Source organism: Podarcis melisellensis, assembly GCF_964234715.1.
Source record: "Podarcis melisellensis genome assembly, chromosome: 14".
Lineage (NCBI taxonomy): Eukaryota > Metazoa > Chordata > Lepidosauria > Squamata > Lacertidae > Podarcis > Podarcis melisellensis.
Window position 1 is genome coordinate 4,451,307 of NC_138546.1, and position 26,191 is coordinate 4,477,497.

General features: G+C 47.5%; 1 protein-coding gene across 3 annotated transcripts in view; it reads left to right on the forward strand.

Moving 5' to 3' along the window:
* Positions 1 to 16,006: 16,006 nt before the first annotated feature.
* MICALL2 (MICAL like 2) overlaps positions 16,007 to 26,191 on the forward strand; it is a 255,853-nt gene continuing 245,668 nt past the window's right edge. For 2 of the 3 annotated variants that reach the window (XR_014163038.1, XM_081889144.1), the window contains exon 1: positions 16,007 to 16,771. Coding sequence is in view for 2 of the 3 variants with exons in the window: in XM_081889144.1 (XP_081745270.1) it covers positions 16,629 to 16,771 (143 nt within the window). In the remaining variant the exon portion in view is untranslated. The remainder of the gene's footprint in view (positions 16,772 to 26,191) is intronic. The other variant, XM_081889145.1, reaches the window with a different exon arrangement.

Sequence of the window (26,191 nt, forward strand, 5' to 3'; positions counted from 1 at the left end):
TTTTGGTTTCCCTTTTCCAACTCCTCTTTGAGACGAGGCGATCAGAACCGTGCACAGTAATCCAAATGTGGTCGCACCGCACATTCGTATAACGGCATTATGATAGGGACAGCTTTGTTTTCCCCCCCGGCGTGGGAGGGTCAGTTGAGTTTGGGAGTGGGTGGCAGTTTGAGTGACCCCTGGAGGTGGAGAGATTATTTGGGACGGAAGCAGAGTTGAGCCAACACATATGGCCCAAAGTAACAAATAAGAGAATACAAAGCTGAAACCGTATGCCTCTCAACACTTGTTGTTGTTGTTTAGTCGTTTAGTCATGTCCGACTCTTCGTGACCCCCTGGACCAGAGCACGCCAGGCACTCCTGTCTTCCACTGCCTCCCGCAGTTTGGTCACATGCTGGTAGCTCCGAGAACACTGTCCCACCATCTCATCCTCTGTTGTCCCCTTCTCCTTGTGCCCTCCATCTTTCCCAACATCAGGGTCTTTTCCAGGGAGTCTTCTCTTCTCATGAGGTGGCCAAAGTATTGGAGCCTCAGCTTCAGGATCTGTCCTTCCAGTCAGCACTCAGGGCTGATTTCCTTCAAAATGGAGAGGTTTGATCTTCTTGCAGTCCATGGGACTCTCAAGAGTCTCCTCCAGCACCAGAATTCAAAAGCACCAATTCTTCGGCGATCAGCCTTCTTTATGGTCCAGCTCTCACTTCCATACATCACTACTGGGAAAACCATAGCTTTTACTATACAGACCTTTGTTGGCAAGGTGATGTCTCTACTTTTTAAGATGCTGTCTAATTTTTAAGATGCTGTCTACTTTTTAAGATGCTGTCTCAACACAGCATCTTAAAACTCTTGTTATCATAAAACTCTTGTTATTAGCTCTGTGTTAATCAATTGCTGCATTGCACCACGTGCTTCTTGATAGGCTACTTTAGAGGCGAGGAATATCATTATACAAAGGCAAGGGAAAACTGGGTGCAATAATATCCTTTCTGGCATGCACGACCATCAGCTTATGGAACTCACCGCCACATGAAGTGATGGTGGCTGACACAGGTTCAGGTGGCTTTCAAACAGAGGGCAAATCCATGGAGGGACCGTTCTGTCAACAGCAAGCAGATATGGCGACTGAACTGGGCCCCCATGTTCAGAGGCACGCTAATTATTATTATTATTATTATTATGAAATGAACAGATGATGGGGACAAGTGAAAGGAGGTCTGGTAGCATATCCCGCCCTGCTTGTGCATCCCAAGATGTGCCAAGCTGCGTCCAGCCCTATATATTTGGGGGCGGGGGTGTCACAAACTGTTTGCTTGCAGTCGACCCGGTAGTGGGAAGGCAGGCTTGTGAATCTGCAACTTCCTTCCTTCGAAACATCAGGCCAGGCGCGTTTCCCATCACAGAGATTGCTGCATTCTCTGGAGTCAAACTAACAGTTCACATCTGACCGCGGCAGCTTCAGCAAACGACTTGAGTGCCCACAACGGGCCTGGAATGAAATCCGAGGCTAATCGCCTAGGTATTTCCCCGGATGGCTTCAGGATGATGAATCTGGCTTGCCTGCCGCTGGATAGCTCCCCACCCGTCCTGCCAACATCTGACTCTTTACCAGCGTCTGGCCAAGGAGGCAGTGTTGCCCTGCTGGTGGAAAAGGAGTTGGCAGACCTGCAGAGCTGGCCTGGGATCTCCCCAGGCTGAATTATAACTTGGGAGACTAGGGTTCAAATCCCCCCTCATCCTTGAACCTTGGAACCTGGTTTACTGCCTCTCAGCCTGACCTACCTCACAGGGTTGTTGTGCGGATTAAATAGGTAAAGGACCCCTGGACGGTGAAGTCCAGTCAAAGGCGACTCTGGGGTTGCGACGCTCATCTCGCTTTCAGGCCGAGGGAGTTGGCGTTTATCCGCAGACAGCTTTCCGGGTCGTGTGGCCAGCAGGACTAAACCCATGGGTAGGCAAACTAAGGCCTGGGGGCCGGATCTGGCCCAATCGCCTTCTAAATCTGGTTCATGGACGGTCCGAGAATCAGCGTGTTTTTACATGAGTAGAATGTGTCCTTTTATTTAAAATGCCTCTCTGGGTTATTTGTGGGGCATAGGAATTCATTCATCCCCCCCAAAAAATATAGTCCGGCCCACCACAAGGTCTGAGGGACAGTGGACCAGCCCCCTGCTGAAAAGTTTTGCTGACCCCTGACTAAACCGCTTCTGGCACAACTGGACACCATGATGGAAACCAGACCGCACGGAAACGCCGTTTACCTTCCCACTGGAGCGGTACCTATTTATCTACTTGCACTGGCGTGCTTTCAAACTGCTAGGTTCGCCACTCTGAGGTCCTGGGAGAAAAAGGTGGGATAGAAAAGCAATAATAATAATAGTAATAATAATAATATCAGATTGCCTCATTGCCCCGCAAAGAGGCAGATGAGATCCCACATGAATCAAGAAGCTGGGAAACCAAATTCCAAATCCATTAACAGAGCCAATCCCCGCCCCCAAATGTAGGAACAGCCCCCCCCCCAGTTCCCTGTGTACACAGAGCGTCAGTTGGAGCTTTTTTTATTCAGCTCATGAGTCATTCCCAATAAACTCTGGAGAGCAAAATGGCCATCGCCGCAATCTGCAATCTCTTTATTAGTGTAAAAATAAAAGGAGTAATTTTATTGCTATTACAGCCTGTTTGCCATTATTTGCATAATTGTTAAATGCTAATAAGACAATTAGCAATTATAGCTTAATAATTATGCCGCCGCAATAACTGTCCTATTGTATCATAATGAAATTCTTAATTGTTGCTACGGGTTTTTCCCCCCATTCAGGCTCCGCTTCCTGTGAAGGAGCAAGAGGGAGAAAGGAAAGCAGAGGGGCTGAGAGATAAAAAGGGATGTTTCCTTGAAGAAAGGGAATATAGATATTTGTTAGCAATGTTATTTAAACCAGGAGTGGGGACGGGGAGGCAGGCAGAGCTTGGGCTTGCATGACTTTTGGCGTGGAAAACCCATGCCCCACTAGCTTTAATAAATAATCATAATAAAACATTTTTTTCCTAGCGTTTATAACTCTGTTTAATAACCAACCCAGATGGCGAGCGCTCTAGCAAAATGGGGTCATTGAATAACCAGAGGAGGATATCGGCATGCAAGAGGGGGACCCCAAAATCTGAAGGACGGGGGGAAACCTTGGTGGGAGGAAGAGAGAGAACAAAACAGCCCAATGAGGGCTGAAAATGATCTGGTGGGGTATAATGGAGTATTTTGGAATAAAGCATGGCTGGCTGGAAGTGGAAGTGGAAGTGAAAGCTGGACCATGAAGAAGGCTGATCGTCGAAGAATGGATGCTTTTGAATTCTGGTGCTGGAGGAGACTCTTGAGAGTCCCATGGACTGCAAGAAGATCAAACCTCTCCATTCTGAAGGAAATCAGCCCTGAGTGCTCACTGCAAGGACAGATCCTGAAGCTGAGGCTCCAAGACTTTGGCCACCTCATGAGAAGAGAAGACTCCCTGGAAAAGACCCTGATGTTGGGAAAGATGGAGGGCACAAGGAGAAGGGGACGACAGAGGACAAGATGGTTGGACAGTGTTCTCGAAGCTACCAGCATGAGTTTGACCAAACTGCGGGAGGCAGTGGAAGACAGGAGTGCCTGGCGTGGTCTGGTCCATGGGGTCACTAAGAGTCGGACACGACTAAACAACTAAACAACAACAACAACATGGCTGGCTGGTTCTGCTCTATTTCCACAACCAGAGAAACTGATGCTTCCTAATTTCAGTTGCTGGAAACTGCAGGAGGGGAGAGTTGGTCTTGTGGTCTGGTCCTGTTTGTGGGTTTCCTACAGGGGTCTGGTTGTTCACGATGCTGGACCAGGTGGGCCGTTGGTCGGATCCAGAAGGCTCTTCTTCCAACTCACCTGTGCTTTGAAACATGCCCCAGCCACCCAGCAAGCAAATTTCTTAGAAATACAGTAGTACCTTGGTTCTCAAGCACCTTGGAACTCAAACAACCTGGAACCCAAACACTGCAAACCTGGAAGTAAGAGTTCCGGTTTGCAAACCTTTTTCCAAAAGTCGAACGTGCTCCATTTTGAGTGCTACGCTTCCGATTTGAGTGCCACACACATGACACAATTATTAAGGTTAATGGGCTAAATAAGGCCACAACTTTATTGGTTACAGGTGATGAGCGGTATTGGCTTAGCCATTGGTCCTAACCAACTATATCCGGCTTCAGCCCGTCTGCTTGAAGTCCGGGAAGGGTTAACCACCAATAGGGGGAGTCCTGCTGATGCACATCGACTAGGAACTCCCCTGGGGTCACCTATAGGGGGCGTGCCTTGGGCCCTCACCCCCATAGGCTTTGGACAGGGCCATGCCCCCCAGAATCCTTCACCGGACTACCCTTCAATATGTGGGGCAGGTGATGGCGCTTCCTCCCTTCTTCCATCTACAGAACAATACCAATGCCTAACCGCCAATACCAAGAAAGTTGTGACGATTTACTGCAAGGTAGGCGAAAACCAAGTGGCTGGTGCCAATTTGCCAAGTGGAAAAATTCCTACCAGGCCCCTCGACGGCGATCAACCAAGGTCCATAGCAAGGTCAAGGAACGAAAACTTTGTAGGGTGGGAGGGTGGGAAAAGCAGGAACAGCTGGCAGGCGGGAAAAGAGGGAGATCCCTGGCCGTGTTCTGGTTTAAATAAGGAAGGCCACACCCCCAGAGCCATCTGATTGGCTGGCCAGGGGATGATGCGGCCGGGAATCCCCCCAATCGCGCGGGGCTGGGCTCCAGCTGCCGTGCGCATGGTGGGACTGCGAAGCCCGCAACTCCTCCTCCTTCGAAGGGTGGAAGTGGCTTTGTGTCACTGTGTGGAACCCAGTTCAGCTATCTATTGATTGACTGATTGTGTGACTGCAGTACATTGTCTATTGCTTTCATTTTAGGGATCAAGGGTCTCGTTAGATAGTAACATTCATGTTCAATGGCTGTTTTAGGGGTTGTTTTTAAAAGTCTGGAACGGATCAATCCGTTTTGCATTACTTTCTATGGGAAAGCGCGCCTTGGTTTTGGAACGCTTTGGTTTTGGAACGGACTTCCAGAACGGATTAAGTTTGAGAACCAAGGCACCACTGTAATGGGGAAAGGAGGAGGGGGAGAAAGAGGAACAGGAAATTTGGTGCAAAAGACTTGGGACTAGCCACATCTCTGCTTCAGATCTGTTCCACCCCCACGAGAAAACTGCAAGCGTGGCAGGCCTGCCCTCCTAATATTAATTTATCGACCTCATCAGGGCAGGGGAGGTTAATTGGTTAATATTTGCAGGATAATTAGATGCTCTGCAGCCACTAAATTACTCTTATTGTTTATCACTAAACCCACACCATTGGGGGCTTTTAATTGCCGTCAGGAGGGAGCGGCTGCATTCCAGTGGCAAAGCTGCCTTGGTTTCATTTGGACTTCAACCTCCAGCTATCTCCAGGGCTCAGCTGGGATTGCCTCTCTGGAGTCACTGGGCAGAAATGTACCTGAAGGCTGGGCTGTGGATTTAAAGCACACGGCTTCCCTCCAGAGAATCCTGGGAGCTGAGTTTTACTCCTTGCACAGCTACAGTTCTCAGCACCCTTAAATGGCAGGCCCCAGGATTCTCGGGGGGCGAGGGGAGATCATCATGTGCTTTCAATGTAGAGTCCTACCTTGGAAGTCAAATGGAATCCGTTCTAGAAGTCCATTTGACTTCCAAAACGTTCGGAAACCAAAGTGCGGCTTCTGATTGGCTGCAGGAAACTCCTGCAGCCAATCGGAAGCCCCGTCGGACGTTTGGCTTCGAAAAATCGTCCGAAAACCAGAACACTCACTTGCGGGTTTCGATCGTTTGGGAACTGATTTGTTTGGGAGCCAAGGCGTTTGAGATCCAAGGTACAACTGTACCGGGTGTGTACACAGCCACGGTTTCCATTTTGAAGATGAAGTCCAAACACCTTATTTGACTTGGCAGAAGATGGCCATTGATAGCAGGGCAGGAAGGATTTGCCTGCTCTTGTCTAAAATGTCAATACAGTAGTACCTCGGGTTAAGTACTTAATTCATTCCGGAGGTCCGTTCTTAACCTGAAACTGTTCTTAACCTGAAGCACCACTTTAGCTAATGGGGCCTCCTGCTGCCGCCGGAGCACAATTTTTGTTCTCATCCTGAAGCAAAGTTCTTAACCCGAGGTACTATTTCTGGGTTAGTAGAGTCTGTAACCTGAAGCGTATGTAACCTGAAGTGTATGTAACCCCAGGTACCACTGTAGCTGTTATAGGAGCCCACACAACACAAAACACTGTTGCTGTATGTAGGTTTTATTTTATTTGTTTTTTATCTTATATTTTGGAAATGTACATCCAGGGGTTTTTTTCCTTTAATTTTTTTGGGGCCCCCCAAGAAAGTGGGGCCCTAAGCTATAGCTTGTTTAGCTTATACGTAAATCTGGCACTGGGTGAGGCCGCAAGAAACAGACACGGTATCCCAACTGCAGTTGTGCAATTGTATAACTCCATTACCATATTGGCAGGAATTAGTTGCAGAGAGTTATTTGGATCCTTGGCTGGGGTCCTTTGCAACAGAACGGTCCATTGCTAAAAACCCATCTGGGCTTTAAAGGCCTTGCCTTTTGACATGCCTCGCGGGCGCCGCTTAACGCCTAATGCCATGCAGGTCTAAACAGATGCCGATTCCGTCCTCTTTCGTCCGCTGAGCCCGGCCGTGACTGAAGGAAGCGAAGTTCCACAGTGTAATATATTTCCCATCAGCGGCCGACAACCTATTTATTATCCCGCTTGTAGAGCAACATATGCTAAACCCTTATTACAAGAGATTCCTATAAACGGCGTAAAGGATTAATAATGCATTTATAACACAACTTTGCTTTTTAGTATGAAATGATCTATAAACGCGTAATAAATGTTTTATAATGTTTTTGTAGCCTGTTATAAATGATGGATGGGGGGGAGGCTATAGATGCCGCATCAAATATTAATGGCGCATTGTTTGCGCCGTTGCACCGCTGCAGTTCGGGAGCCCATTAATAATAAAGCGTGCCGAGATGCGGGAGAGGGAAAAGGAGAAAAGTTGCGGGCGGTGGGCGGCGAGCCATTTATAACGCCATCTATAATCCTTACCGTAAAGTAAATGCATTGTCCGGTGACCGCTGATGTAGACGGAGGGAATGTGGTGAATTATTTGTAACGGTGGTTATATATTAATGTATATTATCCATATCGTGCCCATAGAACTGTCATCAATATATTATATGGCATGTATTATTAATAATTCCAGCCCAATTTATGAGCAGCAGCTCTGGCAGAGGGGGAAATAAGCCTTACCTCTCCTGTTTTGCCGCACCGTCACCCGGGAGCGACGTACGTTTGTTGGGTCTTCCCCGACATTTCCTGCGAATCAACGGCAAGGGTTTATCTCTCTGACACACACACACACAGCTCCCACCAGGATCCCAAATGCCAGTTTGGCATGGAGTAACGTGACAAACCTGATACATGACCAGTTAGGGGGCGCTTGCTCTTCGCTTAAATGCTGCTAGGACTGTAGATGGCATTTCTCAGCATGAAATAAGAAAGAGAAGTCCCTGCCCCAATGAGCATACACTCCAATCTCAGAGCGGCAAGAGACTCCAGGGGTTCCCACATGCACCCAGGGTTTGGTTGCCCTGGAATGACGGTCAACGGAGACTGCGATGTCTTTAGGATACATGGTTTTATTTACACATATGTACCATCTGAGCATGGGATGCGGGTGGCGCTGTGGTCCAAACCACTGAGCCTAGGACTTGCTGATCGGAAGGTCAGCGGTTTGAATCCCCGCAACGGGGTGAGCTCCCGTTGCTTGGTCCCAGCTCCTGCCAACCTAGCAGTTCGAAAGCACACCAGTGCAAGTAGATAAATAGGTACCGCTCCGGCGGGAAGGTAAACAGCATATCCGTGCGCTGCTCTGGTTTCACCAGAAGCGGCTTAGTCATGCTGGCCACATGACCCAGAAAAACTGTCTGGGGACAAACGTTGGCTCCCTCGGCCTGTAAAGCGAGATGAACTCCACAACCCCAGAGTCGTTCATGACTGGACTTAACTATCAGGGGTCCTTTACCTTTACCATCTGAGCATAGGATGGAGGGGCTCGCAGTATTAAGACCCCAATAGATCTTGCTTGCCCATTAATGTTCCAGGGAAGCCCCCAAGCTCACAGCTTTGGGTCCAGCACAGAGCAAGACGTGCCTCTCATTCTCCAGCTTCCAGCATCAGCCCAACACTCAAATGCAACTCTCTCAAACTCGGTCCCCCTTGGCCTATCCATCATTGACCTGTTGTTCTCCCTCTTTGGCCTACTCTTAGTCCGGTGGGGTGGGAAAAGGCTCGCTCGTCTGTCCCTATGGCAACCACTTTAAACATGTAAATGGCAGTACTTAATTGGGCAGCCAGTACCATTCCCTTAACAAAGGAACTAGTTTAACCAGTTCAGCAGCCTCTTCTACTAGATTCTGAGTCTCACTGGGCACGAGATCACAGGCTTGGAAAGGACCCGGGGTATCATCCAGACTGCCCCCCCCAAAAAAACCCATAACAATTTAATGTTAGCCTTGGGCTAACATTAGTCTAACTAGCAAGATTAAGGTCTGTGATGGTTTCTATGAGAGAATCTGGAAAAGAATCCAAACCACTTCAAATGATGGTTGGCCATGTGAGAACCCGATGCTGGACTAGATGGGCCTGATCCACCAGGGGTCTTTTTATGTTCCCCTTCGAAATTAGCACAAATTTCAATGATATATATATATTTTAAGGCAAATGGCAAAATCATGGAAACAGGGCCAGCTGAGCTTTAGGGGGAAACAAAAATGAAAAAAAGAGGTGAAATTGATAGACATGCCCATCACTTATCACGTCTCACTGTAATTATTTGGCACTTGCTAATGGGTGGCGCTGTGGGTAAAACCTCAGTGCCTAGGGCTTGCCGATCGCATGGTCGGCGGTTCGAATCCCCGCGGCAGGGTGAGCTCCCGTCTTTCGCTCCCAGCTCCTGCCCACCTAGCAGTTCGAAAGCACCCTTAAGTGCAAGTAGATAAATAGGTACCGCTTTATAGCGGGAAGGTAAACGGTGTTTCCGTGTGCTGCGCTGGTGCTGGCTCGCCAGAGCAGCTTCGTCACGCTGGCCATGTGACCCGGAAGTGTCTCTGGACAGCGCTGGCCCCCGGCCTCTTAAGTGAGATGGGCGCACAACCCTAGAGTCGGACACGACTGGCCCGTATGGGCAGGGGTACCTTTACCTTTACCTTTAATGCTCACCTGTGGACACGGGTGGCGCTGTGGGTTAAACCACTGAGCCTAGGACTTGCCGATCAGAAAGTTGGCGTTTCGAATCCCCAAGACGGGGTGAGCTCCTGTCGCTCGGTCCCTGCTCCTGCCCACCTAGCAGTTCGAAAGCACGTCAAAGTGCAAGTAGATAAATAGGTACCACTCAGGCGGGAAGGTAAAGAGCGTTTCCGTGTGCTGCTCTGGTTCGCCAGAAGCGGATTAGTCAGGCTGGCCACATGACCCGGAAACTGTACGCCGGCTCCCTCGGCCAATAAAGCGAGATGAGCCCCGCAACCCCAGAGTCAGCCACGACTGGACCTAATGGTCAGGAGTCCCTTTACCTTTACCTTAATGCTCACTTGAATATATGCACAGCCTCACCGTTAGAACACAATGTCTTCAAAATTGTATATCTGAAGTGATTAAGCTATGATTTCTCATCCATACATGGTCCTCTCCATTAGTCAGTGAGGAATGAGCTTGTGTGAACTATGGGAATGTTAAGGATAGTAGGAAAGGATATATTGAATAAATATTATCCTTCACTCATGCTGGTGAGTGATGTAGCAGAGCAAATTCCCCTTAATATATCTGGAAGCTAGTTTGCAGATTCGTTTGAATCTCTTAGTTAAGATTATTTCCTGGTGTCCCCTTTTGATCCCTCCTAAAAGAATAAAGACACAAGAGTCTGTCTGAGTAAAGTAACATAAAGTTTACTCACATTTCAGTTCATGATTTGAACCCTGAAAGGCAGGCTTTATTTAGTGGTTACATAAAGAAACTGTGAGTTCATCTCATATGGCGACTGAACTCATGTGCTGCTGGCTAAGAGCCAGCAGACAGCAAAATTGCATTAATAGAATACAAAATGGCTGCAGGAGAGCAGAATGGCAGCAAAAGATAGAACAAGACAATAGCAGGATCAAGACGAGCTGAGAAAATAGCTGCAAGATTAGGCTCTTTTATGGAGTCAGCCAGAGCCATGCCCATCTCCCAGATCACACGCAGGGGGAGGTCGCTCAGACCAGTGGGACAGGAAGTTACACTGACTGGATGTCCCCCTGCCTGTGTCCACTCTTGGGAAATAAGGAATGTTGCCTTTGACTGCACCAATGGATTGCATCCCACAAGAACCAGCCCAAAGAAGTGAGTTAGATTTATTACAGTCTTCTTCAACCTCAGGACCTGAGATGTTACTGCATTACAACTGAACGAGGTATCTGTTAGGCAGATTTGCAGCTGGTTGACTGAGCCCATTGTTGTTCAACATCTTTACAAATGACTTGAATGAAGGTACTGAGGGGGTTTGCAGATGACAGCAAACTGGGAGGGGCAGCCAATGCGGCAGAAGAGAGAACCAGGATCCAAGATGACCTTAACAGGCTGGAGAACTGGGCCAAAACTAACAAAATGAATTGCAATAGGGACAAATGTAAGGTTCTGCACTTAGGCAGGAAGAACCAGGTGAGGGATACCTGGCCTACTAGCAGTATACTGTATGTGAAAAGGATACAGAGGTCTTAGTAGACCACAAGCTTAACATGAGTCAACAGTATGTGTAGCAGCAAAAAAAACTAGTGTTATTCTAGGCTGCATCAAGAGAAGTATAGTGTCCAGGTCAAGGAAAGTAAGAGTACTACTCTATATTTTTTTAAAGTGATATTTATTAAGAGTTTAAAGATTACAGAAAAGAGAAAAAGAAAACAAACAGCAAAAAAATTAACAACGTATACATTGCAATATATAAGAAATAGATAGAAAAAAGAAAAAAAGAAAAATAGAAAGAAGAATACAGCAATAACAATAAAAAAATAAAACACACATCCAATATTCCATCTCTTTATCTTCCATTTACTTGTTTCATCGACCTCCTCACACCTCCCTGTTTGTATTCTAGTTTAATTATTTGTTTCAGCAAATTCTTTCCATCTTTCTCAGTTTTTATTGGATAATTTATCTTAACAGTCTAACCTATCAATTAACTCAGCAAATCCTTTTCATCTTTCACAATATTCTGTCATTCAGTTTACCTTAATTTATTTTAACCTTATCTTACGATAAAATACCTTAAATCCTGGAACTTAATACTTATTTATACATAACTCCTAATATCATTTCTACTAAAGCCAAATGATTTCATTCTGAGTACCACTCTATTCTGCCTTGGTCAGACCACACCTGGAATACTGTATCCAATTCTGGGCACCACAATTTAAGAAGGATGTTGACAAGCTGGAACAGGTGCAGAGGAGGGCGACCAAGATGATCAAGCATCTGGAAACCAAGTCTGATGAGGAACAGTTGAAGGAGCTGGGTCTGTTTAGCCTGGAAAAGAGGTGACTGGGAGGAGATATGATAGCCATCTTCAAATACTTCAATATGATCAAACATTAAAAACTTCCCTAAACAGGGCTGCCTTCAGCTGTCTTCTAAAAGTAAGATAGTTGTTTATTTCCTTGACATCTGGTGGGAGGGCGTTCCACAGGCCGGGTGCCACCACCGAGAAGGCCCTCTACCTGGTTCCCTGGAACCTCACTTCTCCCAGGGAGGGAACTGCCAGAAGGCCCTCGGTGCTGGACCTCAGTGTCTGGGCAGAACGATGGGGTTGAAGATGCTCCTTCAGAAAGGAGATTCTGACTAAACATCAATAAGAACTTTCTGACAAGAAGAGTTGTTCAACAGTGGAACAGTCTCCCTCGGGAGATGGCAGATTCGCCATCCCTGTAGGTTCTAAGCAGAGGTTGGATAGTCCCCTGTCATGGATGCTTTGGTTGAGATTCCTGCGCTTCAGGGGGTGGGACGAGATGATTTTGGGGGACTCTTTAACGCTACAGTTCTATGATTCCCATTAGCCTCAGACAGCTTGGCCAGGGCTGATGGGAATTGTAGTCCAGCAACATCCAGGAACCCAAGGTTGAAGAACACTGAGAAAGTACAAAGATAAGAAGGTAGAAATCTGATGGAACAACAGCCCTCACTGGCTTTCTAGCTGCAAATGTGAACTGGCTAGCATCTTAGAAGGCTGGGAGAGAAATGCGCTTTACTGAACTGGTTCTGACAGAGGATTAACCCAACAAATGCATGCTGGCGCTGGCCTCCCCTGGTCAGGTTCCTGCGCAGAATCATGGCCTCCTACTCATCTCACATGTTAACAAAGACTCTTCCACCATTCCATGTTTCACCATAATCCATAGATCATTTCGGAGAGGCGTACGTCGCCTTCTAAAGTCTTCATCTTTCCATGGGGCTGACATGAGATTTGAAAAAATCTCTGCTGACATTTAAGCACATGTTTGCTTGGCTGCAATGGGATTAGGCGGCTGTTTCTGCTGGTTGTTGTCTGTGAAGTGGGAGGAATTTTTCAATAAAAACAGAGCTTTTTATTTTTATTTTTTAGCAGAATAAAACTTTATTTAGAATTCTACAATAACAAAGAGGGGAAAAACCAACCACAGTGGTTTTTACATCAAGTCATTACAATTAACCAGTTTAAACATTTTATAAATACTACTAAAGAAATTATATAGCATCAGTTTGAACTTACTGAGGTTTTCATAATACACTTTTATCACTTTATCCTTTTTTTAACATATCAAAAAGAGAAAGACCAAGAAAGGAAACAAAAAAAGAAAGAGAGAAAAAGAAGAGCTTTTTAAAGGTACGTACGTAGCTCATTTAGCCATGGTTAACAAGCAAATCAGGGACACGGGTGGCGCTGTGGGTTAAACCACAGAGCTTAGGACTTGCTGATCAGAAGGTCGGTGGTTCGAATCCCCGCGAAGGGGTGAGCTTCTGTTGCTCGATCCCTTCTGCTGCCAACCTAGCAGTTCGAAAGCACGTCAAAGTGCAAGTAGATAAATAGATACCACTCCGGCGGGAAGGTCAACGGCGTTTCCATGCGCTGCTCTGGTTCGCCAGAAGCGGCTTAGTCATGTTGGCCACATGACCCAGAAGCTGTATGCCAGCTCCCTCGGCCAATAAAGCGAGATGAGCGCCGCAACCCCAGAGTCGGTCACGACTGGACCTAATGGTCAGGGGTCCCTTTACCTTTACCTAACAAGCAAATCAGCCACGCCCGTTGCCCATAACACTGATCAGCGAATCCCTATTTGGGGGTAATGTGGGGTGTGTGTGTGGGGGGGTGTTCACAACTGCAAGGAGTATGGTAGCGACTGTCACCTGTTTATAAGGCGAAGGGCTGTGGTTCAGCCAGTGTGGTGTAGTGGTTAAGAGCGATAGACTCGTAATCTGGGGAACCGGGTTTGCTTCCCCGCTCCTCCACATGCAGCTGCTGGGTGACCTTGGGCCAGTCACACTTCTCTGAAGTTTCTCAGCCTCACTCGCCTCACAGAGTGTTTGTTTTGGGGGAGGAAGGGAAAGGAGAATGTTAGCCGCTTTGAGACTCCTGAAGGGGAGTGATAAAGCGGGATATCAAATCCAAACTCTTCTTCTGAGACCTTGCAGTGCTGCTGCCAGTCAGAATAGGCAGTTCTCAGCTAGATGGACCAGTGGGTTCGCCTCAGTAGAAGCTTCCTGTTCTCCGATCTTCCCAACTCCTTTTGCATTGTAAGCAAGAAGGTTGGAAGTGGTCTCAGTTCAGGTGGGGAGAGTGGGCCATGCACCTCCTTCCTCGCTACCTGCCCTGGCGCGCGCACACCCACACACCCTTTCTTTTTGGGTTCTGCCACACTCTGGAAACCCTTATTTGTTTTGGCAGACCTTTGAGGGGAGTTTGGGGCCTCCTTGGGGAATTAAAACCTGGCAGATTGCTGGGTCCAGAAGGCATCCTCTTAGAGCAGGGGTCAGCAAACTTTTTCAGCAGGGGGCCATTCCACTGTCCCTCAGACCGTGTGGAGGGCCGGACTATATTTTGGGGAAATAAATGAACAAATTCCTATGCCCCACAAATTACCCAGAGATGCATTTTAAATAAAAGCACACATTCTACTCATGTAAAAACACGCTGATTCCTGGACCATCCGTGGGCTGGATTTAGAAGGCGACAGGGCTGGATCCGGCCCCCTGGGCCTTAAGTTTGTCTACCCATGTCTTAGAGAGAATCTTTAGAAAGAACTCAGATGCGAAAACTGCTGATCTCCTTACAAAAATATGCAATTTGTCCCCAAGCTCAGCTTCCAAACTTGAGGACTGGTAAGTGGCCAATGAAAAAACTTTTTTTAAGGGATCTGGCGGGGAATTTCCAGGGGGGGAGGATCACAGGCTGGTTAGCTTAGTGTCTGTTCTGGGGAAATTGGTTGGAAAGCATTGCTGCTGTTGTGGATTAAAGATCTCCTTGGTTTACAAAAGCACATGCCTTGCCTCTTTTTTCAGGATTTCTCACAGACCAATGACATTTGGTATGAAACATTAGTGCTGAGCACAGTATAAGGCTGGAGAAGAAGAGGGGGGAGAGGAAGGGTGAGGGGGTAAGGCTTATATTCTTTTATATAGTGTACTTGTGTGTGTGTGTGGGGTTGTGTCAGCCTTGGTTGAAAAGCATTGTTAAAGATACTATTTTGTAGTTGTTGGCAACCGTCTGTTTCAGGAGATGTCTGCGGGAATCCCCTGGAGACAAGAGCAGTCAAGTTGTGAATCCACAGCAGTGGCCAGAGGAGGAATGACCTCCGGGAGGAGCAGAGAGAAAAATCGCCCTGGTGCATCTGCAGCAGCACAACTGGACACTTTCATGTGTCCCAGCTGCAACAAAACTTGTCTCTCCCTTATCGGTCTCTACAGCCACGGCAGGCGCTGTAACTGTCCAACAGTTTGACTTTATCCAAGAAGGTGCACTTCTCCATTGTCTCCAGAGGTGCCAAAAACAGGGGGAAAGAGCAGAGGCCCTCTTATGGATTAGGAAATGCTTAAGAAGTGGGTGGTGCTGTGGGTTAAACCACAGAGCCTAGGATTTGCCGATCAGAAGGTCGGCAGTTCGAATCCCCGTGATGGGGTGAGCTCCCGTTGCCCGGTCCCTGCTCCTGCCAACCTAGCAGTTCGAAAGCTTGTCAAAGTGCAAGTAGATAAATAGGTACCACTGGGGCGGGAAGGTAAACACCATTTCCGTGCGCTGCTCTGGTTCGCCAGAAGCGGCTTAGTCATGCTGGCCACATGACTCGGAAGCTGTACGCCGGCTCCCTTGGCCAGTAAAGCGAGATGAGCGCCACAACCCCAGAGTTGGCCATGACTGGACCTAATGGTCAGGGGTCCCTTTACCCTTACCTTTAAGCCAAAAGTAGGAATAAATGGACAGCTCCGCCCAGCCGAGCCCTGTGTTAAAAAAACACACATAAATGATCTAGATCGTTTTCCTGTTAGACAAGAGGATCGGGCTGGACGTCCTATAGGACTCTAGGAGCTTACTTCTAAAAAAGTGCTATCAGGATCCGACCGCTCGCCCCACCATTGGGAATCCTTTGCAGGGACCCGGTCCTCCCAACTGCGCGAAGCGCACCTTACTCCAGAGTAAGCATGCATAGGATCAGGCCAGGGCACCCCACTGGACCACTCCCGAGCGCACCGGAGAGTAAGCACGCAGAAGATCGCCGCTGGAGGCCCGACAGCAGCCAGGAAGGGAGGTCCGGGAGGCGGAGTTCGGCTGGTCTCGTCCCGCTCACCGCCCTCCTGCGCTCCAGGCTCGGCCATTGGCTCCCCGGCTCCCCCCGCCGCCGAAGTTTTCATTTCCCTCCCCGCCTCCTCTTTCCCACAGATCCGGAGGCTGGAGTTTCTCCGGCTTTCCCGGCGGAGCCTCCCCGACGCGATCGCTCCTTACGGGGCTCCCTCCGCCCGGCCGCCCGCCCGCTCCTACGGGCGCCTCTGGGGTACTTTTTGGAGAGGTCGTGCGTCTTGGCGCACGTCGGAAGCGCCGCGGCCGCTTTCCGTTCCACCGATCGGGAGCGGGGCTGGATTTGCGCCGGCGCTGCTCTTCCCGGGCGCCGGATTTGGGGAGGGTCTCTCGCACAGAGTGCCCGCCCCGCGCCCCACAATTTGGCACATTTTGGAACGCGCGACGTGGCTGGCCACCAGACGTTGCCCCGCTGCTAGACACGTGTGCCTGGGATTTCAGACAGTTTCGCCTGCAGCTTTCCTCGCCTCCTGCTATGGAAAAAGGAGGGCGCGGGGCGACTTGGGGGGCTGGATAGGAGCGGGGAGAGCTTTAGACGGCGGCGCGCTTCGGAAGACCGCCAGCGTCTCCAATCCTGCGCTGAGCAGCCCAGAAGCCAAGGCGAGGGGCTCTGAACCGCTCTCTCCTCCTTCTCCTTCGCTTCCTCGTATTTTCATCGCCCCCCTCCAAGATGGCAGCTATCCAAGCCCTCCAGCAGTGGTGCAAGCAACAGTGCCAAGGATACCGGGATGTCAGCATCACCAACATGACCACTTCTTTCCGGGACGGTTTGGCCTTCTGTGCCATCCTTCATCGGCACAGGCCGGATCTCATGTGAGTTCTACGGAGAGAGAGAGAAAGAGCTGGGGAATGGGCTGCCTTAGGGGTCTCACCCCCTTGCAATTAAGGACTTGGTGTGTGTGTGCAAAGAACCCTAGCAAAGCGCTGGGGGCGATGAGGGCAGGATGGCAAGTTTCTGGCAGGTAGAGCTTTCAGAGGGGGGTCTTCTGGAATAGCTAAGTGGTACCTCCATGGACAGATGCAGCCTACCAGAGACTTAAACCAGCGTGGTGCAGTGGTTAGAGTGTTGGACAAAGGCCTGGGAGTGACCAGGGTTCTCTTGGCCATAAATCATAGAATCAGAGAGTTGGAAGGGACCCTGAGGGACATCTAGTCTAACCCACTGCAATGCAGGAATACTCAGGTGCAGGAATCAAACCTGCAACCTAGGCATTATCAACACCATGCTCTAACCGACTGAGCTATATCTTGGAACAGGCACTTATTCTCAACCTGGTCTGCTTCACGGGGTTGTGGTGAGGATTAAATGAGGAGGCAGGGAAAACCATGCAAAGGCAGAATATTTAAAGCAAATAATAATAATAATAATAATAATAACAACAACAACAACATAGATGGTGTCAGTGGAGGCAACTTCTTCATGTCTCCAAAAGGCAGGATCAGCTGGGGTTTGTGGTCCAAAGTTGTTCCTACGCTAGATGAAATGTCAAAGTGCTCTGATCAGAAAATATGATGCAGGGATATATCTCTTTAGGTAAAGGGTAAAGGGACCCCTGACCATTAGGTCCAGTCGTGGCCGACTCTGGGGTTTGCGGCGCTCATCTCGCTATACTGGCCAAGGGAGCTGGTGTACAGCTTCTGGGTCATGTGGCCAGCATGACTAAGCCGCTTCTGGCGAACCAGAGCAGCGCAGAGAAACGCCATTTACCTTCCCGCTGGAGCGGTACCTATTTATCTACTGGCACTTGACGTGCTTTCGAACTGCTAGGTTGGCAGGAGCTGGGACCGAGCAACGGGAGCTCACCCCATTGCGGGGATTCGAACCACTGACCTTCTGATCAGCAATTCCTAGGCTCTGTGTTTTAACCCACAGCGCCACCCGCGTCCCATATCTCTCTTTAAGTGCTGATGTTGGGGACCACAACGCCCATCACCCCCTGGCCATTTGCCATGCTGGCTGGGGCTGATGGGAGTTGGAGCCCAACAACTAATGGAGGGCAGCAGTTTGCAGGAGGCTGCTTTGGTCCATAGAGTTTCACATTCATTAACCTGTAAACATCCAGGTCGATCCAATAAGCTTCCTTATCAATCTGCCTTTGCTCTGAAATCATGTTCCAATGTCCACCTTTGTTTGTGCCTTCCCTTTTCAAGCAAAGTGGGTGGTGCTTAGTGAGAGAAGCTTTCTTCCTCTGTTATGGGATGCCGTCACCTGAGGCTCACCTGGCAGCATCATGGCTTTCTTTTAGGTGCCAAGTAAAAAAAAAAACCACCACCTTTTTGTTTGCTCAGCCTTTGAAAAAGTTCTTTTGCACTTTTAAAATGTACTTGCCTGTTCCTTCCCCCTCAGTTTCGTTTTGTGTTCTTAAAAACAGACAAACAAACCTGTAACCTGCCCTGGAGTCAAGCTGGATGAAGGGTGGTTTTCAAAACATGCTCATTAATTTTGTCCTGATAATCCGTACAACAACCCTGTGAGGTAGGGGTGGTATTATTGCTGGCTGAAGGCCGCAGGGTGGCTTGCCAAACTCCCCCGAGGGAATTCAGGACAGAGGTGAGATCTGAATAAGTTTTTTCACCTCAAACCAAAAGTGATAATACAGAGATGTCAGGGCTAGCCACTGCTGGTAGCTTTTACCTTCATGGATTTCTGCAATCTGCTTTAAAAGCCTTCCAAGTTAGTGGCCATTATCACATTTTGCAGTAGGGAACCTCACAATTTAACTATGCACTATGTGGATAAATTATTTTTGTCTGTCCTGAAACTTCCAATGTTCAGCTTCTCTGGATACCCTCTGGTATTCTGTGAGAGGGAGCAAAACTTTTATCTATCTACTTTCTTCATGCCATGCATAATTTTTATAAACTTGTACGTATCTTACTTGTTGTAAATAAAAATATGCCCTTTTCCCTTATGGGGTATCCAGTGGCGTAGCGTGGGGGGTGCGGGGGGGGGGCGGCTGCACCGGGCGCAACATCTGGGGGTTAGGGTTAGGGGGCGCAAATCCACGGTTTAGGGGGCGCAAATTACTTGCCTTGCCCCGGGTGCTGACAACCCACGCTACGCCACTGGGGGTATCCAAGAGCCCATATAGAGTCCTTACATAGGTTCCCTATTGGTAGGAGAAAATAACAGAGGCCAACCAGAGAATATTGAGAAGCAAAGCAGCTAGTAAGCTTGATCTTTATTGATCTGTTGCAACAGGGTGCTCCCCTCACACGCAGGAGTGGAAGAGGACCCCCCAAAATGCCGTGCAAGGGCTTATAAAGACTTTTGAAATTCCCATTCTCTAGATCAAGACCACCCCCAGAAACGTTATGCATACATCACAGAAGGGGTGTAACCTAAGACCACCCCTCGGATACATCCCACCTACATCACAGAAATTTAAATGTTGTTTTTCTCCTGTCACAGTTTATCTCCTGTCTGGCAAGTTACTTGATTGGATTTCCTGGGGAGCCTGGCCATTCTTTTGCAGTGGTAAAATACTTATTTCCTGGGCCAGGTCACAGGCTCACACCTTATTCAAACAGACATATCCTTGAGACAGGATTTGTGAGGAAAGAGACAATGGGGAGGCTTTTCTAGTTTAACCTTGCAGAGAAAGGATTTGGTCAGTTTAGGAATCAAAATGGTTCCAGGTTGGTCTTCCTTTGTTGATCTATGTATGTGCAGTTATGAACATTACCATATATCTAAGACCATAAAATTCCTATCACATTATCCCCCCTTTGGGGCTAGAAGTTTTCTTAAATTTTTTTGCCCCCCAAAGAATAACATCGTATGTTGTAAATGGATGCCTTTGTATAAATATATCATATAAAAATAACACATGTTGTGTTTTGTTACTAAATTACTTGTGGCATTCTAACACTTTGGGAGAGACCATTTACTCAATAGTGTTCTAGGCTTACTTGCCTTTTCCCTAAACAAAAAAACTCCCAAATTCTGGTGCCTTTCCTTGTAAAGTTGTTGATCCATCCCCTTGATTATCTGCATTGCCTTTTCCTGAACTTTCTCCAACTCTTCCATCTCCTTTTTGGGTTGAGGTGACCAGAACCCTACACGGAATTCCAAATGCAGTTGCACCTGAGATTTGCATCGTGACACCAGCATTTTTCTTTTCAGCTCTTTTCCCTAATGATCCCTAGTGTGGAATATCGATAATTTTGGTTGCCCTTTTCTGAAACTCTACAATCCCCTGGATGGCTCAGTCGGTAGAGCATGAGGCCCTTAATCTCCGGGTCATGGGTTCAAGCCTCACGCTGGGCAAAAAATTCTTGCATTTCAGCGGGTTGGACTAAATGACCCTCATGGCCCCTTCTAGCTGATGGTGCAATCAGCTGATTGGCGGTCACAGCAAGCCCTGGTGAGATCAGCTGCAATAGGGAGTGCCTGAGTGGGGGCTGCACAGCACAACTTGCCCCTCCCATTTCAGCAAGTTCAACCCCCCCCCCCCGTTTTGCCCTAGATTCACACTAGGGCTGCATGCATTCCCCCAAAGCTAATAAGTTCACTGTTCGTCTCCCAAAGCTTCAAAATTAATTCAGACTGGCAGTTGCCGCCCACAAAAAGCAGGATGGAATTCTAAATAATAAATAACAAAATTCAGCCCCTCCTCCTCCATTTCTTCTGAGTAAGTCCATTGCAGGAGCAAAAGGATTAAGAAGCAAAGAAAAGGAACTGCCTTCTCTTGGGAGTTAAGAAAACTAAGAGGTTTTCCACAGGCCTGTCGGGGGTCCACTATATTTCCCTCCACTTCTGCAAAACCAGGGCCAGACAAAGGAATCGCTCACAATCAAACTTCGCCCACCGGATGACGCCATCCCTGTTGAAACCCCAAACGCACATGATGAATGAACTCAGAGGTTATGCATGACTGTCTGAGCCACTGTGGCATAATGTGCCCTTGTCCCACTTCCTTTCATATGACTGAATCTGACGAAGAAACTAGTGGGAAATGAGAAAGGAGACAGCTGATGAGCGGTCGAGCTACATCGCTGCTTCTATCCAACTCTCTCCTCTCTGTCTTCAGCACCAACGGGTCAAAGAATTGTAGAAATGTTGAGTTGGAAGTGTAATAAACAAAAATCTGCCCTTATTCCCTTATGGGGAACGCAAGAGCCCTTATAGAGTCCTTTGTAGGTTCTCCATCGGTCGGAGAAAATAACAGAGGCCAACCCGAGAATATTGAGAAGCAAAGCAGCTAGTAAGCCTGATCTTTATTGATCTGTTGCAACAGGGTGCTCCCCTCACATGCAGGAAAGGAGGAAGACCCAGAACATAAGTGTGCCTGTCCTTATATAGACAATTTAAATTGCCTTCCTGGAGCTCAAGACCACCCCTCCATACATCATACATACATCGTAGGAGGGGTGTAACCCAAGACTACCCCCCAGATACATCATACCTACATCACAGAAAAGGCGGTCTACAACAGAAATTTGAGTGGTGTTGTTTTTCCTGTCTGCCAGGTTATCTGGTAATGCCTTATCTGATTGTCTTTCCTGGTAGTCTGGCCATTCCTTTGAGATGGTGATCACCCAATTCCTGAGACAATGGGAAGGTTCTCTGATCCCCTCTCTCCTTGCAGAGAAAACATTTGGTCAGTTTGGGAGTCAAAATGGTTTCAGGACTGTCTTTCCGTGCTGATCTGTGTACGTGCTTGGTTGGTACATTTATGAACATTTATTATATATATAAGACCTTAATTTTTTTATTTCGGAAGGGACCCCCAAATGTCATCTAGTCCAACGTCCTGTAATGCAGGAATCTCAGTTAAAGCATCCAGGACAGATGGCCACCCAACCTCTGCTTAAAAACCTCGGAGGAAGAAGAGTTCCCCATCTCCCGAGGGAGGTTCTTCTGCAGTCTCATTGTTAGATCCGCAGATGGATTCAATAAGTTTTGCTCTCTTCTTAAGAGCCCATCTGATTCTGGACCTTTGCAATGGAGCCTTCCTGGAAAAAAGCCAGGATTCTTGTCCCATATCCTTTCTCTTGATTGCATCTGTGTTTAAACAGCGTTTATTTCTCAGCAAACAGACGCTAAACTTACCCCTTGGAATGTGGAGGCTAAAGCAAATAGTTTAGATGGAAAGCCTGTCCGTCTGTTATTGTTTTGACTTGCTTTGCTAACAGGTCTGACACATGTTTGGCTGTTTATACATGATCCACATCCTTCTCAGGAAAAGCAGGCGAGAGGGTCGGGGGTGGAGTTGTGAAACAGAATCTGCTCGCCCAAGGGCTAGCCCCTGCCTTGGTATTTTTACAATTTGTTAATCACCTTCTAAACCACTGTCCCAAGGTGGTTTGCACATAACATAATTAAAAACTGTTAAAAAAACACAACACGATTAAAATCCCAGTGAAGCATAGTGGAAAAGACTCCTTTATCTATCTGTCGGATCAAAAATGTCTTCAGCTGTTTCTGGAAAGTGCCTGTTGAATCTTGACAGGAATACTCTAGCCAAGTAAGATTGTCTTCCATGAACGCAGTCTTAACAGTGAGTCTGTAATTGACTGTGGAGGCCAATACCGGATCCACATGTCCTTCCACAGTGGAGACATAGGTTTCCGGGCAGGAATTGATCACAGTGAGGGTTTGCCAAGTGTGCTTTTCTCTTAGCACGTTTCTCCCTTTCATCCTGAGTTTGAGCATCTTCAAAGCCCACAACACCTTTGGTAAAGGCTGTTCTCCAATTGGAGCGCTTGCAGACAAGTGTTTTCCAGTTGTCAGTGTTTATACTACATTTTTAAAGATTTGCATTGAGAGAGTATTTAACCCTCTTTCGTTGACCAGCAGCATTATGCTTTCCATTTTTAAGTTCGGAATAGAGTAGTTGCTTTGGAAGACGATCATCAGGCATCCAAACAACATGACCAGTCCAACGAAGTTGATGTTGAAGAATCATCGTTTTGACACTGGTGATCTTTGCTTCTTCTAGTACACTGGCATTAGTTCGCCTGTCTTCCCCAGTGATGTGTAAACTTTTTTGGAGACAATGGAATCTTTCAAGGAGTTGGAGATGGCATTTATAAGTGGTCCGTGTTTCACAAGTATGGTACCTGAGCGCCCCGTGTGGCTTCTCTCCTGTTCAATACAACCAGCAGAAGCTGAGTCAATTCTGCCCACTGGCCTGATATGCATAATGGATATAGAGGAAAAGATTTTATTTTTTCTGTGGGAAGGAGACGTTTGGGTGAAGTTGAGCAGGATTTTGATGCAGACATATCTCTGGTGTTAATAGGGAGTGGGCTTTGGTGGGGCGGTTTCTGTGACCCTCTCTATGCTGTTTCTTAAGTTGCGGTAAAAGATCATTTGCCAGTTTGCTGCTCCCCCCAAAAGCATCTTTTGTGCTGTTACCTCCCCAAAGCCCCAACAAGCATGGGGGGGGGAATTTGTGGTCCAGAGCACCAGGAGGGCACCACGTTGATGAAGGCACCAGGTTGCTTTGTAAACAAGCATTTTGGTTTCCCTGCGAATGTCCCAGTCCTCATACACTCTGCACTTCAATCGGGAGAAAGCTGTACTTGCAGAGCTCAGGTGATGCTGAATTTTGGCATGAATGTCGGCCCTTGTGGAAAGATAACTCCCCAGGCAGGAGAAGTGATCGACACTTTCCAACGTTACACCATTGTGTTGGATTTGTGACACTGCAGAGGGGTTGTTTTGTGCTTGTTGGTGCAGCACTTTGGTTTTTGGGATGTTGAGCAATAGACCAAGATTTCCATAAGCTTCTGCGAAGGTATTTAGGATGTTTTGAGGTCATCCTCTGAGTGTGCAAACACTACATTGTCATCAGCATACTGAAGGTCTATGACGGAAGTCATGGTAATCTCATTCTTTGCTTTCAGCCTATTCAGCTTAAAGAGCTTTCCATCTGGTCAATATATGATTTCTACTCCGGTGGGGAGTTTCCATTCGACAAAGTGTAGGATCATGGCGATGAAAATAATAAATAGAGTTGGGGTGATAACACAACCCTGTTTAACACCTGATGCCACTGTGAATGGTTCACTGAGAGCCATTGTTATCTGCGATTGCTGCTATCATATTATCATGGATGAGCTGAAGTCATTGCCTCCAATGTTTGACATGCGCACACTGCAAATCTACCTTAAGAGCGGAGTGCTGGGAGCAATTCACATACTTTTTCCTGATAATCTTTACAGTGACCCTGTGAGGTAGACCAGTATGATTATTCCCATGTAGCAAGGGAGTTTTTTAAGATGCTTATCTTGCCAACAAAGGTCTGTATAGTTAAAGCTATGGTTTTCCCAGTAGTGATGTATGGAAGTGAAAGCTGGACCATAAAGAAGGCTGATTGCCGAAGAATGGATGTTTATGAATTCTGGTGCTGGAGGAGACTCTTGAGAGTCCCATGGACTGCAAGAAGATCAAACCGATCCGTTCTGAAGGAAATCAGCCCTGAGTGCTCACTGGAAGGACAGATCCTGAAGCTGAGGCTCCAAGACTTTGGCCACCTCATGAGAAGAGAAGACTCCCTGGAAAAGACCCTGATGTTGGGAAAGATGGAGGGCACAAGGAGAAGGGGATGACAGAGGACGAGATGGTTGGACAGTGTTCTCGAAGATACAAACATGAGTTTGACCAAACTTTGGGAGGCAGTGGAAGACAGGAGTGCCTGGCGTGCTCTGGTCCAGGGGGTCACGAAGAGGCGGACATGACTAAACAACAACAACAACAAAGCAAGGGAGCTACAATTCCCAGATTTCCTTGGGAAGAGGGATTGGTTGTTGAACCACTCTGGGAACTGATACTTCTTTCTTCTTTGATGATTATTCGTAGCCAATTAAGATTGTCTGCAGCTGTGCGAGGGCAATAGACTCCCAGCGACTCTCAGCACCCTACAAAACCACAGCTCCCAGGTTTTTTTGAGGAGCTGAACTGAAGCCGATTTGTGAGCAGAGGAAGGAAAAATCTCTTGTGTTGAGGATCCAGAAGTAAAAGTGAGTCTTCACCGAAACTGTGGAGAAGGCAAAGAACTCAGTACTTTCCTGTCTCTGTCCTGAGTCAACGGCGCCCGAGCCAGGAGAGGCGGCTGAGCTCCTCTGTATCTCTATATCTCCATAACCTTCATTGGGGGGTTTTAATAAGAGGTTGGATGGCCATCTGTCCTATAAGATCGAGTTGAGATTCCTGCATTGCCGGGGGTTGGACTAGATGACCTTTGGGGTCCCCTCCCCAGTTCCATGATTCTATGAAACCACAGCTGTTTAAAGTGGCATCGCAGCCCTTTATTTATGGTGCCAAGTGGCCTTTGTCTCTTCATTATTTACCCTCCTTTTTCCCCTTCTCGTGTATCTCTTCCTGCTTCCTGCCAGCCCCTCCCACCTCCCTCAGGCATTTCCTTGAACTTCCCTCCCTGCCTGTTCTCTTCCTGGCCAGGGAATCAACTTTCCTTTCAAACTGTGACAGCGGGAATCCTTTTTTCACTGCCCTGGTGTTGTTCTGAGGATGCGGAATTCCCCTCCCTTCTCCCTGCTTTCCCTTCATTTCCACTCCAGTTTCATTACTAAGTGCCTCTGTTAATCTAGCCAGTTCAATATGCTAACAGTTTGTCTTGCCATTCCTTTTTTGTGGCACAATTTCTTTTTTCCAGTTTTTAGCAGTTAGGATCCTTGCCGCTCCTGTGGCATAGAGGAATATTTTCTGATCTTCTCTTGCTATACCTGTGTCTGTTATCCCTAGTAGAAAAACTTCTGTATTTTTCATAAAGTTATACTTAAACATTTTTTTAAGCTTGTCATATACAGTGGTACCTCAGGTTAAGTACTTAATTCGTTCTGGAGGTCTGTTCTTAACCTGAAACTGTTCTTAACCTGAAGCACCACTTTAGCTAATGGGGCCTCCCGCTGCTGCTGTGCCGCCGGAGCACAATTTCTGTTCTAATCCTGAAGCAATGATCTTAACCTGAAGCACTATTTCTGGGTTAGTGGAGTCTGTAATCTGAAACATATGTAACCTGAAGCATATGTAACCCGAGGTACCACTGTACTATATTCCAGAAGCTTTTGATTTTTTTCACAGGTCCACCAAACATGTATAAGTGTCCCCTCTGTTTTACCACACCTCCAGCACAGATTTGTTTTTGTCATACATTTTAGCTATTTTGGTAGGTGTTAAGGACGCGGGTGGCGCTGTGGGTTAAACCACAGAGCTTAGGACTTGCTGATCAGAAGGTTGGCAGTTCGAATCCCCGCGACGGGGTG